At 47.8% G+C, this 15000-nt stretch overlaps 1 protein-coding gene across 2 annotated transcripts in view; it reads left to right on the forward strand.

Annotated features, from left to right (window-relative positions):
- Positions 1 to 15000, forward strand: part of LOC144528872 (heat shock factor protein 1-like) — a 19947-nt gene that overhangs the window by 1438 nt on the left and 3509 nt on the right. The window contains exons 3-11 of one of the 2 annotated variants that reach the window (XM_078267732.1): positions 365 to 501; positions 1530 to 1654; positions 4479 to 4554; positions 4643 to 4704; positions 6975 to 7053; positions 9630 to 9748; positions 10226 to 10410; positions 10921 to 11071; positions 11479 to 11550. In XM_078267732.1, the coding sequence (XP_078123858.1) occupies positions 365 to 501; positions 1530 to 1654; positions 4479 to 4554; positions 4643 to 4704; positions 6975 to 7053; positions 9630 to 9748; positions 10226 to 10410; positions 10921 to 11071; positions 11479 to 11550 (1006 nt within the window). The remainder of the gene's footprint in view (positions 1 to 364; positions 502 to 1529; positions 1655 to 4478; positions 4555 to 4642; positions 4705 to 6974; positions 7054 to 9629; positions 9749 to 10225; positions 10411 to 10920; positions 11072 to 11478; positions 11551 to 15000) is intronic. The other variant, XM_078267733.1, reaches the window with a different exon arrangement.

A 15000-nucleotide genomic window follows, 5' to 3' on the forward strand; every position in this document is an offset into this window, starting at 1 on the left:
TGTGTGTCTCTCTGTGTGTGTCTCTGTGTCTGTGTGTGTGTGTGTGTGTGTCTCTCTGTGTGTGTCTCTGTGTGTGTGTGTGTCTCTGTGTGTGTGTGTCTCTCTCTGTGTGTGTGTGTGTGTGTGTGTCTCTCTCTCTGTGTGTGTGTCTCTGTGTGTGTGTGTCTCTCTCTGTGTGTGTGTGTGTGTGTGTGTGTGTGTCTCTCTGTGTGTGTGTGTGTGTGTGTGTGTGTGTGTGTGTGTGTGTGTGTGTGTGTCTCTGTGTGTGTGTGTGTGTGTGTGTGTGTGTCTCTGTGTGTGTGTGTGTGTGTGTGTGTGTGTGTCTCTCTCTGTGTGTGTGTGTGTGTGTGTGTGTGTGTGTCAGATGGTTTCAGGAAGGTGGTACACATTGAGCAGGGCGGTCTGGTGAAACCAGAGAAAGACGACACAGAGTTCCAACATCCGTTCTTCATCAGAGGACAAGAAGGGCTGCTGGACAACATCAAACGCAAAGTTACTACTGTATGTTCACACACAGAGACACACACACACACAGAGAGAGAGACACACACACACACACAGAGAGAGAGAGAGAGACACACACACACACACACACAGAGAGAGAGACACACACACACAGAGACACACACACACACACAGAGAGAGAGACACACACACACACACACACACAGAGAGAGAGACACACACACACAGAGAGAGAGACACACACACAGAGAGAGAGACACAGAGAGAGACACACACAGAGACACACACACATAGAGAGAGAGAGACACACACACAGAGACACACACACACACACAGAGAGAGACACACACACACACACACAGAGAGACACACACACACACACACACACACACACAGAGACACACACAGAGAGAGAGAGAGAGAGAGACAGAGACACACACAGACACACACACAGAGAGACACACACACAGAGACACACACACACACACAGAGAGACACACACACAGACAGACAGACAGGCTTTTTATTACTTTTACTTTTTACTTTATTTACTTTTATTACTAATTATTGATCACTAAAATGATAGTTAACATTAGTCATTACACTTAAACAGCTGATGGAAGTCCAAACTGCCTGAGAGCTTCTCCTGTACTATACGGTAACTCCTCTACTATGAGACAGGAAGTCTCGTGGTTATGACCCAATCGTTAGCCTATTGTTATAAAAACGTCTGCTACGGAGCCATAACGTGAGCTACAAGGTAATGGAGCCTTTTATACATTGTCGTGTTTCTTTAGAAATAAACAACGGACAAATAGAGTCTTTAAACGCTTCAGATGTAAAGGTATTCTCTGTCAAAGTGACGTCAGAATGAATGGCAGTCAATGGGATGCTAACGGGATGCTAACGGCTTGGTAGCATCTAAATGGCGCCATAGGAGGTTCGGGGTCCGAGGAGAAGCTGACCCCCTTGAAATAAACCTGTCGCTGATAGGGAGGAAGGAGACCAGATGAACTGATGGTGGTGTCCATGGTAACGGTGTCTCTGTTCTCTGATTGGTCCAGGTGCCGTCTGTGCGTCAGGAAGATTCCAAGATGTCTGCAGACGACGTGCACAAGATCCTGAACGACGTGCAGCTGATCAAAGGCAAACAGGAGACCATCGACTCCAGAATCATCTCCATGAAACAGTGAGACCCCCAGAACCAGAACTAACCAGAACTACCCAGAACCAGAACTTATGTTCTAGTTACCTCGCAACTCGGGTTTAACGAGGTCAAAGTCGTAAACACGCCCCCTGACCTCAGATTTACGAGCTCGGAACTCGCACAACCTCGCAGAGCCCGAGTTCAGAATCACACATCCTGCCCCTGTATCAACAGTCGTGAAAGCTGCAGTAACATTTATAAGCCCTTCTGTCTTATGTGTTCACACAGACATGGTCAGCTTCTATCTGTGGACATGTTGTTGTTATTAACTGGTATTGCTAACAGTAGCTAACCGGGCTAGAGCTAATGACAACAATGAACATCTGACTTTTAAATAGAACACGTTCAACTCGGGTATCACGTAATTCCCAGCTGCAGCTTCCAGAACCAGAACCCCCCAGAACCAGAACTAACCTGAACCAGAACTAACCTGAACCCCCCAGAACCAGAACTAACCTGAACCAGAACTAACCTGAACCCCCCAGAACCAGAATTACCCAGAGCTAGGACCAGAGCTAGGGATAACCCTAACCATATGAGGAAAACATGTGTTAGTCTATAGCTCCAGCTGTTAGCATGTTAGCTAACCCTGTTCCTCTGTGTTTAGGTCAGACTATAGCTCCAGCTGTTAGCATGTTAGCTAACCCTGTTCCTCTGTGTTTAGGTCAGACTATAGCTCCAGCTGTTAGCATGTTAGCTAACCCTGTTCCTCTGTGTTTAGGTCAGACTATAGCTCCAGCTGTTAGCATGTTAGCTAACCCCTGTTCCTCTGTGTTTAGGTCAGACTATAGCTCCAGCTGTTAGCATGTTAGCTAACCCTGTTCCTCTGTGTTTAGGTCAGACTATAGCTCCAGCTGTTAGCATGTTAGCTAACCCTGTTCCTCTGTGTTTAGGTCAGACTATAGCTCCAGCTGTTAGCATGTTAGCTAACCCTGTTCCTCTGTGTTTAGGTCAGACTATAGCTCCAGCTGTTAGCATGTTAGCTAACCCTGTTCCTCTGTGTTTAGGTCAGACTATAGCTCCAGCTGTTAGCATGTTAGCTAACCCTGTTCCTCTGTGTTTAGGTCAGACTATAGCTCCAGCTGTTAGCATGTTAGCTAACCCTGTTCCTCTGTGTTTAGGTCAGACTATAGCTCCAGCTGTTAGCATGTTAGCTAACCCTGTTCCTCTGTGCTTAGGTCAGACTATAGCTCCAGCTGTTAGCATGTTAGCTAACCCTGTTCCTCTGTGTTTAGGTCAGACTATAGCTCCAGCTGTTAGCATGTTAGCTAACACTGTTCCTCTGTGTTTAGGTCAGACTATAGCTCCAGCTGTTAGCATGTTAGCTAACCCTGTTCCTCTGTGTTTAGGTCAGACTATAGCTCCAGCTGTTAGCATGTTAGCTAACCCTGTTCCTCTGTGTTTCAGACTATAGCTCCAGCTGTTAGCATGTTAGCTAACCCTGTTCCTCTGTATTTCAGACTATAGCTCCAGCTGTTAGCATGTTAGCTAACGCTGTTCCTCTGTGTTTAGGTCAGACTATAGCTCCAGCTGTTAGCATGTTAACTAACCCTGTTCCTCTGTGTTTCAGACTATAGCTCCAGCTGTTAGCATGTTAGCTAACCCTGTTCCTCTGTGCTTAGGTCAGACTATAGCTCCAGCTGTTAGCATGTTAGCTAACCCTGTTCCTCTGTGCTTAGGTCAGACTACAGCTCCAGCTGTTAGCATGTTAGCTAACCCCGTTCCTCTGTGTTTAGGTCAGACTATAGCTCCAGCTGTTAGCATGTTAGCTAACCCTGTTCCTCTGTGTTTCAGACAGACTATAGCTTCAGCTGTTAGCATGTTAGCTAACCCTGTTCCTCTGTGTTTCAGGACAGACTATAGCTTCAGCTGTTAGCATGTTAGCTAACCCTGTTCCTCTGTGTTTAGGTCAGACTATAGCTCCAGCTGTTAGCATGTTAGCTAACCCTGTTCCTCTGTGCTTAGGTCAGACTATAGCTCCAGCTGTTAGCATGTTAGCTAACCCTGTTCCTCTGTGTTTCAGACTATAGCTCCAGCTGTTAGCATGTTAGCTAACCCTGTTCCTCTGTGTTTCAGACTATAGCTCCAGCTGTTAGCATGTTAGCTAACCCTGTTCCTCTGTGTTTAGGTCAGACTATAGCTCCCAGCTGTTAGCATGTTAGCTAACCCCGTTCCTCTGTATTTCAGACTATAGCTCCAGCTGTTAGCATATTAGCTAACCCTGTTCCTCTGTGTTTAGGTCAGACTATAGCTCCAGCTGTTAGCATGTTAGCTAACCCTGTTCCTCTGTGTTTAGGTCAGACTATAGCTCCAGCTGTTAGCATATTAGCTAACCCTGTTCCTCTGTATTTCAGACTATAGCTCCAGCTGTTAGCATGTTAGCTAACCCTGTTCCTCTGTATTTAGGTCAGACTATAGCTCCAGCTGTTAGCATATTAGCTAACCCTGTTCCTCTGTGTTTAGGTCAGACTATAGCTCCAGCTGTTAGCATGTTAGCTAACCCTGTTCCTCTGTGTTTAGGTCAGACTATAGCTCCAGCTGTTAGCATGTTAGCTAACCCTGTTCCTCTGTGTTTAGGTCAGACTATAGCTCCAGCTGTTAGCATGTTAGCTAACCCTGTTCCTCTGTGTTTAGGTCAGACTATAGCTCCAGCTGTTAGCATGTTAGCTAACCCTGTTCCTCTGTGTTTAGGTCAGACTATAGCTCCAGCTGTTAGCATGTTAGCTAACCCTGTTCCTCTGTGTTTAGGTCAGACTATAGCTCCAGCTGTTAGCATGTTAGCTAACCCCGTTCCGCTGTGTTTCAGTGAGAACGAGGCTCTGTGGAGAGAGGTTGCCAGTCTGAGACAGAAACACCTTCAGCAACAGAAAGTCGTCAACAAGGTACCCAACACCAATCAACATGTTAGCATGTTAGCACGTTAGCTTAGCTCCTACCGGCAGCAGAACCAACGCGTCTTTCTCTCTGCAGCTGATCCAGTTCCTGGTGTCTCTCGTCCAGTCCAACAGGATCATGGGAGTCAAGAGGAAGATGTGAGTTTACTGCAGAATATATGAAAATATATATATATATATAGATATATATATATATATATATCTATATAGATATATATACACACACACACACACACACACTGTATTTCCTGTGTTCTCTCTGGCTGTGTCTCATTCTGCATACTTCCGTCAGTACACTGCTTAATGGTCACTGACCACTTCCTGCTGTGGTCCTACTGCTAATGGTCACTGACCACTTCCTGCTGTGGTCCTACTGCTTAATGGTCACTGACCACTTCCTGCTCTAGTCCTACTGCTAATGGTCACTGACCACTTCCTGCTGTGGTCCTACTGGTAATGGTCACTGACCACTTCCTGCTGTGGTCCTACTGGTAATGGTCACTGACCACTTCCTGCTCTAGTCCTACTGGTAATGGTCACTGACCACTTCCTGCTCTAGTCCTACTGCTAATGGTCACTGACCACTTCCTGCTGTAGTCCACTGCTAATGGTCACTGACCACTTCCTGCTGTAGTCCACTGCTAATGGTCTCTGACCACTTCCTGCTCTAGTCCTACTGCTAATGGTCACTGACCACTTCCTGCTGTAGTCCTACTGCTAATGGTCACTGACCACTTCCTGCTGTAGTCCACTGCTAATGGTCACTGACCACTTCCTGCTGTAGTCCACTGCTAATGGTCTCTGACCACTTCCTGCTGTAGTCCTACTGCTAATGGTCACTGACCACTTCCTGCTGTAGTCCTACTTTCGATGCTTAGTATTGTCCCAAAATGAACACTTATGTTAAAACACTTACCGCAAATGACGAGCGGCAGGCTCGGCTCGCCGCCTCTCAAAATCTGATTGGTGGAGAGCTAACCAGGAAACGGGGAGCAGGATGAGCGTGACTAGAGTCTCTCAGAATCTGACATTAATCTGTTAAACTGACCTTTGTTGATCTGAAATGAAGACAGATTCAGCAGCTGCACGGCCTGTTTCTCTCTTCACATGTTTCCAGAAACACGTTACGGTGAACTATTTTAGGACAATATGAGATCGTATTCTGAACGAGACGCCATGATGGTCGGGGAGCAGCCAGACCCACGTGACGCGTTCGTCCAATCAGCTGCTGGTCGACGTCCCTGGTCCCTCTCCTTTCAGCTTTGTAGTCCAGATGGCGCCCGTTTAGTACGCGTAGGGTCCATCGTTCCACACTGAACTTTTTGCCCGTTTTTAGGGGGTCATCCTGGTACTTTCAGTGCGTTATCTACACGTTATACTTAAGATAAGTGTCTGAAGTGTGACAGTAGGCGCTTAGAGACAGCCTCTGTCTGTGTGTTAGCAGAACCAGAGTTCTATCTAGACTTGTTCTGACAACGATACCAGGATGTGAAAAGCCTCCGGTGCGTCTCAGATTCTGGTATCGGTGAGTCAGCGAGTCTACGCCCCGATCCAATACCAACTCATTTAGCCTAAAATAATCACCTTTAAAGATCCAGTGTGTAATGTATATACTTGTTCATTAGTAGGAATCTGTGTTGGCTGTTCACAATACGTGTCCTTTTTCAGAAATACTTAACACCACCATCACTTCACTATTCCTATTGGCTGGAATTTTAACATTTGCACTACCATGACCTGGGGTAGACGCTCCATATTCATGCTCCATCTAGAAATACATTAGCTGGTAAGAGACATACAGGACATACTGCTCCACCTGTGTGTGTGTGGGTGTGGGTTCAAAACAAATTCCCGACTCTCCCCATTGCCCCACACACACACAGACACAGACATACACACACACACAGACACACACAGACACACACACACACACACACACACACACACACACACACAGACACACACACACACACACACACACACACACACACACACACACACACACACACACAGATACACACACACACACACACACACACACACACACACAGAGACACACACACACACACACAGACACACACACACACACAGACACACAGACACACACACACACACAGACACACACACACACAGAGACACAGGGTTGCATGCCGTGTATTCTCTGTGTATGTGTTCAGGTTTTCGTAGTAACAGCTGTTAAAAACTTAATTTTGAACGTACTGGTATCGGATCGGTTCAGGAACAGGAATGGGTGTCAGGAGGGAAGAACTGGCATCAGAACTACCCTATGCCACAGTAACACTGAGTAACGTGTGTGTGTGTGTATATATATATATATATATATATATATATATATATATATATATATATATATATTTGTTTCCTGGTTTCTCTCTGTCTGTGTGCAGTCCTCTGATGCTGAATGACTCTAGCTCCGCCCACTCCATGCCTAAATACAGCCGCCAGTTCTCATTGGAGCACATGCAGGTAACCTGTCTCTGTCTCACCTGTCTCTGTCTCCCCTGTCTCTGTCTCTAACTCACCTGTCTCTGTCTCACCTGTCTCTGTCTCACCTGTCTCTGACTCACCTGTCTCTGACTCACCTGTCTCACCTGTCTCTGTCTCACCTGTCTCTGACTCACCTGTCTCTGTCTCTGTCTCACCTGTCTCTGACTCACCTGTCTCTGTCTCACCTGTCTCTGACTCCCCTGTCTCACCTGTCTCTGACTCACCTGTCTCTGTCTCACATGTCTCACCTGTCTCTGACTCCCCTGTCTCTGACTCCCCTGTCTCTGTCTCACCTGTCTCTCACTCACCTGTCTAACCTGTCTCTGACTCTTCTGTCTCTGACTCACCTGTCTCTGACTCCCCTGTCTCTGTCTCACCTGTCTCTCACCTGTCTCTGTCTCACCTGTCTCTGACTCACCTGTATCTGTCTCACCTGTCTCACCTGTCTCTGTCTCACCTGTCTCTGACTCACCTGTCTCTGTCTCACCTGTCTCTGACTCACCTGTCTCTGACTCACCTGTCTCTGTCTCACCTGACTCTTTCTCACCCGTCTCTGACTCCCCTGTCTCTTTCTCACCCGTCTCTTTCTCACCCGTCTCTTTCTCACCCGTCTCTGTCTCACCTGTCTCTGACTCCCCTGTCCCTGTCTCACCTGTCACTGACTCCCCTGTCTCACCTGTCTCTGTCTCCCCTGTCTCACCTGTCTATGACTTTCCTGTCTCTGACTCCCCTGTCTCTGTCTCACCTGTCTCTGACTCCCCTGTCTCACCTGTCTCTGTCTCACCTGTCTCTGTCTCACCTGTCTCTGACTCACTTGTCTCACCTGACTCCCCTGTCTCAGACTCCCCTGTCTTCGAACACACCTGTCTCCCCTGTCTCTGACTCCCCTGTCTTCGAACACACCTGTCTCCCCTGTCTCTGTCTCACCTCTCTCTGACTCACTTGTCTCTGTCTCACCCGTCTCTGACTCCCCTGTCTCTTTCTCACCTGTCTCTGACTCACCTGTCTCTGACTCCCCTGTCTCACCTGTCTATGACTTTCCTGTCTCTGTCTCCCCTGTCTCTGTCTCACCTGTCTCTGTCTCCCCTGTCTGTCTCCCCTGTCTTTGTCTCCCCTGTCTCTGACTCACTTGTCTCACCTGTCTCTGACTCCCCTGTCTCAGTCTCACCTGTCTCTGACTCCCCTGTCTCTGTCTCACCTGTCTCTCACTCACCTGTCTAACCTGTCTCTGACTCTTCTGTCTCTGACTCACCTGTCTCTGTCTCACCTGTCTCACCTGTCTCTGTCTCACCTGTCTCTGACTCCCCTGTCTCTGTCGCACCTGTCTCACCTGTCTCTGACTCACCTGTCTCTGTCTCACCTGTCTCTTTCTCACCCGTCTCTGACTCACCTGTATCTGTCGCACCTGTCTCACCTGCCTCTGTCTCACCTGTCTCTGACTCACCTGTCTCACCTCTCTCTGACTCACTTGTCTCTGTCTCACCTGTCTCTGACTCCCCTGTCTCTGTCTCACCTGACTCTTTCTCACCCGTCTCTGACTCCCCTGTCTCTTTCTCACCTGTCTCTTTCTCACCCGTCTCTTTCTCACCCGTCTCTGTCTCACCTGTCTCTGACTCCCCTGTCGCTGTCTCACCTGTCTGACTCCCCTGTCCCTGTCTCACCTGTCACTGACTCCCCTGTCTCACCTGTCTCTGTCTCCCCTGTCTCACCTGTCTATGACTTTCCTGTCTCTGACTCCCCTGTCTCTGACTCACCTGTCTCTGTCTCTGTCTCACCTGTCTCTGTCTCACCTGTCTCTGTCTCACCTGTCTCTGACTCCCCTGTCTCTGACTCACTTGTCTCACCTGTCTCCCCTGTCTCAGACTCCCCTGTCTTCGAACACACCTGTCTCCCCTGTCTCTGACTCCCCTGTCTTCGAACACACCTGTCTCCCCTGTCTCTGACTCCCCTGTCTTCGAACACACCTGTCTCCCCTGTCTCTTTCTCACCTGTCTCTGTCTCACCTGTCTGTCTCACCTGTCTCTTTCTCACCCGTCTCTGACTCCCCTGTCTCTTTCTCACCTGTCTCTGACTCACCTGTCTCTGACTCCCCTGTCTCACCTGTCTATGACTCCCCTGTCTCTGTCTCCCCTGTCTCTGACTCCCCTGTCTCTGTCTCACCTGTCTCTGTCTCACCTGTCTCTGTCTCCCCTGTCTTTGTCTCCCCTGTCTCTGACTCACTTGTCTCACCTGTCTCCCCTGTCTCAGACTCCCCTGTCTCTGACTCACCTGGCTCCCCTGTCTCTGGCTCCCCTGTCTCTGGCTCCCCTGTCTCTGTCTCACCTGTCTCTGACTCAACTGTCTGTCTCACCTGTCTCTGACTCAACTGTCTGTCTCACCTGTCTCTGACTCACTTTCTCTGACTCACCTGTCAGCTCCATATCTCTCTCTGTTTCTACTTTACTTACTTAATTTCCTGTGTGTGTGTGTGTCTGTCTGTCTGTCTGTCTGTCTGTCTGTCTGTCTGTCTGTCTGTCTGTGTGTGTGTGTGTGTGTGTGTGTGTGTGTGTTTTCAGGCTGCAGCTAGTCTGCTCTCAGCCGACTCTCTGGTGACCTCTGGACCAATCGTCTCTGACATCACAGATGTAGTCACGCCCACAGCTGAGAGTGTGATCAGTGATTGGATGGAAGCAGGGTGAGAACCAGTCAAATCATTCCCTGTACAGTCAGTCAGTAAGTAAGCAGGGTTGATGTATAGAGCACTTGGCACAAATAACAATCACAAAATGCTTTAAAATAAAATGCAAACAATAAAAGACACAGACACACACACTCACACAGAGACACACACAGACACATGCACACACACACAGAGACACACAGACACACACACACGCACACCGGCCCTGCTATTCTCTAAAAGAGATCGATGCACATGTATAAATATCAGGTGACTTGCGTACGTATTGACACAGCAGTTGAGAGCTGTGTGTAACGGCCTTCTCCTTTCCTTGACTTTGGTTTTATCGTGTCAGTTTACATTTTGTTGTTTTATACATTGTTTATATGTATCGCAACAGATTTCAAACCATCCACCCTGGTTGTGAAGCACTTTGGCTCAACTTGTATAAATAAATAAAGAATAAGATGACTTGGCTTGTTTGACCCGCAGAGACAGCCAATCAGTGCAGGTCAAAGAGGAGCCGCTCAGTCCTGACGTGGAGCTGTGTCCTGTCCTGGAGGGCGGAGACACACCTGTAGACACGCCCCTCTCCCCCACCACCTTCATCAACTCCATCCTGCAGGAGAACGAGACACAGACGCCCCTCAACACCTGCACCACTGATCCTGCAGCAGGTAACACCTGACACAGAGACAACCTGACACAGAGACAACCTGACACAGAGACAACCTGACACAGAGACAACCTGACACAGAGACCAGAACACCTGACACAGAGACCAGAACACCTGACACAGAGACCACCTGACACAGAGACAAGAATGCCTGACACAGAGACAAGAATGCCTGACACAGAGACTGCCTGACACAGAGACAAGAATGCCTGACACAGAGACAGGAACACCTGACACGGAGACCAGAACGCCTGACACAGAGACAAGAATGCCTGACACAGAGACAGGAACACCTGACACGGAGACCAGAACACCTGACACGGAGACCAGAACACCTGACACACCTGACACAGAGAGTGGATATTAACGGTGTGGTATATTTAGAGACTGCTGAATCTTTGTGTTCCATGTAAAGGGTTATGGATTTCTGGTTATAAAGGTATGATGATAGTCAGTAGATGAATGTCTTGTCTCAGTTACCTCCCTCACTCTCTGTTTTTGTTCTCTGTAGTCAGTCCCATTGTTGTGATGAGCCCTGCCTCTGAGGGGCCCCTCCAAACAGCCACAACCAGCCAATCACCTGCCTCCGTTCCCACCCCGAACTCTGCGCCCTGCCCCACGAAACATCAGCAGAGTTGTCAGACCATTGCCTGCATCGACAGGTAAGTCTATTATACTGTTTTTATATCATTCAGAGTGGCTGCAGGGAGATTTACCTGCTTTTAACTACCCCACAACTGCCGCCATCTGTCCCAAAGCCTGCCGCCATCTGTCCCAAAGCCTGCCGCCATCTGTCCCCAAGCCTGCCGCCATCTGTCACAAAGCCTGCCGCCATCTGTCCCCAAGCCTGCCGCCATCTGTCCCCAAGCCTGCCGCCATCTGTCCCCAAGCCTGCCGACATCTGTCCCAAAACCTGCCGCCAGGCTGATTTTACCTAGAATGCCTCTAACCCTGTGTGGTAGACTAATACATGTGTGAATAAATATTGAAAGGTTTCCCTTCAGAATGGAGAGTACATTTGAAGCTCAGGTGTGTCATTAAACCCCCCCTCCCCCCGTGCTTTCCTCAGACCCCGCCCCCCTCCCTCTGCAGGTGGACTCTCACCTGACGTTTGGCGCCTCGTTCCAACACGAACTGATATGTGAGTCAATGAATGCAACTGATCTGGAAATGATTTTAAATGCTGATATTCTTTATGTTCAGATCTAATGTGAATCAACAAATGTGGATTAATCCGCCGATGAAAATAGTTCCCAACAAAGTCCCTGTTACCTCTGTTTGTTTTATACGACAATGAGCAGCTGTTTTAGTTACTGACTACAGATTACTTACTGACTACAGATTATTCTTTCTCCTCAGCCCTTCGGCTCACAGCTAGTCACAGTACAGGTACTTTAAAAATGAAACTGTATATTTGTGTTTATAAGCTTTAAATGTTGCAGGGTTTATTTTCTAACGAATTTGTGCAATTTGCTTGTTGGTAAACATTTGAACTAGGGCTGTCAATCGATTAAAAAATGTAAACTAATTAATGACATTCTCTGTGATTAATTAATCAAAATTAATCTCATACATAATTAACGGTGCCTGAACCGATACTTTTTAAGAAAGTAAGAAAACGCGTTATTTTTTCTCAGATTAATTAATCGAAATTAACGCAATAAAAAACAAAACGGAATAAAATACGAAAAAAGTACTATTTTACAGCGGTTTGCAATGATTCTCTTTTCCCCCACAATGCATTGCATTACGTCACGTTGGGGAGACGAAAGTGCCGTCTCTGTTCACTGTCTGTGGTCTCGGTCTGTGCCACTGGTCTCTGTTCACTGTCTGTGGTCTCGGTCTGTGCCACTGGTCTCTGTTCACTGTCTGTGGTCTCGGTCTGTGCCGCTGGTCTCTGTTCACTGTCTGTGGTCTCGGTCTGTGCCGCTGGTCTCTGTTCACTGTCTGCGGTCTCGGTCTGTGCCACTGGTCTCTGTTCACTGTCTGCGGTCTCGGTCTGTGCCGCTGGTCTCTGTTCACTGTCTGCGGTCTTGGTCTGTGCCACTGGTCTCTGTTCACTGTCTGTGGTCTCGGTCTGTGCCGCTGGTCTCTGTTCACTGTCTGTGGTCTCGGTCTGTGCCGCTGGTCTCTGTTCACTGTCTGCGGTCTCGGTCTGTGCCACTGGTGTTGCAAAATATAACTTTTGGTCTGGACCGAGTCCATGCGTCTTTATTATGTGTATAATAATATTGGAGGGAAAGTGAAACACAGCTTGGACGGGGATGCTGTTCGGCTTTTCACAAGTTTAGACAGCTAGCTACGCCGACTTTGCTAACGTTAGCGCAACAGTTGTCAACATAAGATCTGTGGCGTTAGTGCTCCTTTTGTACCATAATTGTATTGAATGAAATGTTAAGCTTCGCTCCTACTAGATGGGTTAGGTTTTGTTACGTTACACACAAAGCTAACTGGCTATAGTTAGCCTGTACGTATGCTAGCGGAATTAGCTAACGTTGCGTAACCAGCCAGCTACTACGGCAATCGGCAGTAGTTTCGGTGAGCTAACCACGACAGTATTGTCGCCCACAGTCAACCTCTGCTGCTAAAAGCAGTCAACCTGCAGTGATCTTTGAAATGGAGACACTTGTGGATGTGTTAGCTGTCGTGGTTAGCTCGCCGAAACTACTGCCGAAGCTGTTGGCTGGCTACGCAACGTTAGCTAATTCCGCTAGCATACGTAGAGGCTAACTATAGCCAGTTAGCTTTGTGTGTAACGTAACAAAAACCCACCCATCTCGTAGGAGCAAAGCTTAATATTTAATTCAATAAAATGATGGTAGAAAAGGAGCACTAACGCCACACTTCTTATGTTGACAACGTGGACGTAGATATAGGAAACTCTGAAGGCAGTCGTAATATTTACCTAGCAGGCTAGGCTAACGCTGTTGCGCTAACATTAGCAAAACGTTGTTGTAGGACTGACTGGCAAGTTAGCCCATAGCTAGCATGATGCCTTCTATCTCTAGATCTAGATAAGTTTACCGGTACTTATCTGAACTAACGACATGATCACCGTCACTAGATATAAAGAAAACCTTGACTTTCACTCGGTGCTATTCACTGACAGTAAAAACACCTCATCCTCACCCCAGTCAGTCACTATAGTTCTAGTACTAGGCTGAAGCAGTCACCATAGTTCTAGTACTAGGCTGAAGCACGGTCACCATAGTTCTAGTACTAGGCTGAAGCACAGTCACCATAGTTCTAGTACTAGGCTGAAGCAGTCACCATAGTTCTAGTACTAGGCTGAAGCAGTCACCATAGTTCTAGTACTAGGCTGAAGCACAGTCACCATAGTTCTAGTACTAGGCTGAAGCACAGTCACCATAGTTCTAGTACTAGGCTGAAGCACGGTCACCATAGTTCTAGTACTAGGCTGAAGTACAGTCACCATAGTTCTAGTACTAGGCTGAAGCACAGTCACCATAGTTCTAGTACTAGGCTGAAGCACGTCACCATAGTTCTAGTACTAGGCTGAAGCAGTCACCATAGTTCTAGTACTAGGCTGAAGGACAGTCACCATAGTTCTACTACTAGGCTGAGGCAGTCACCATAGTTCTAGTACTAGGCTGAAGCACAGTCACCATAGTTCTAGTACTAGGCTGAAGGACAGTCACCATAGTTCTAGTACTAGGCTGAAGCACGGTCACCATAGTTCTAGTACTAGGCTGAAGACAGTCACCATAGTTCTAGTACTAGGCTGAGGCACGGTCACCATAGTTCTAGTACTAGGCTGAAGCACGGTCACCATAGTTCTAGTACTAGGCTGAAGCACAGTCACCATAGTTCTAGTACTAGGCTGAGGCACGGTCACCATAGTTCTAGTACTAGGCTGAAGCACGGTCACCATAGTTCTAGTACTAGGCTGAAGCACGGTCACCATAGTTCTAGTACTAGGCTGAAGCACGGTCACCATAGTTCTAGTACTAGGCTGAAGCACGGTCACCATAGTTCTAGTACTAGGCTGAAGCACGGTCACCATAGTTCTAGTACTAGGCTGAGGCACGGTCACCATAGTTCTAGTACTAGGCTGAAGCACGGTCACCATAGTTCTAGTACTAGGCTGAAGCACGGTCACCATAGTTCTAGTACTAGGCTGAAGCACGGTCACCATAGTTCTAGTACTAGGCTGAAGCACGGTCACCATAGTTCTAGTACTAGGCTGAAGCACGGTCACCATAGTTCTAGTACTAGGCTGAAGCACAGTCACCATAGTTCTAGTACTAGGCTGAAGCACGGTCACCATAGTTCTAGTACTAGGCTGAAGCACGGTCACCATAGTTCTAGTACTAGGCTGAAGCAGTCACCATAGTTCTAGTACTAGGCTGAAGACAGTCACCATAGTTCTAGTACTAGGCTGAAGCACAGTCACCATAGTTCTAGTACTAGGCTGAGGCACGGTCACCATAGTTCTAGTACTAGGCTGAAGCACGGTCACCATAGTTCTAGTACTAGGCTGAAGCACGGTCACCATAGTTCTAGTACTAGGCTGAAGCACAGTCACCATAGTTCTAGTACTAGGCTGAAGCACAGTCACCATAGTTCTAGT

The sequence above is a fragment of the Sander vitreus genome, chromosome 14 (assembly GCF_031162955.1).
Source record: "Sander vitreus isolate 19-12246 chromosome 14, sanVit1, whole genome shotgun sequence".
Classification (NCBI taxonomy): domain Eukaryota; kingdom Metazoa; phylum Chordata; class Actinopteri; order Perciformes; family Percidae; genus Sander; species Sander vitreus.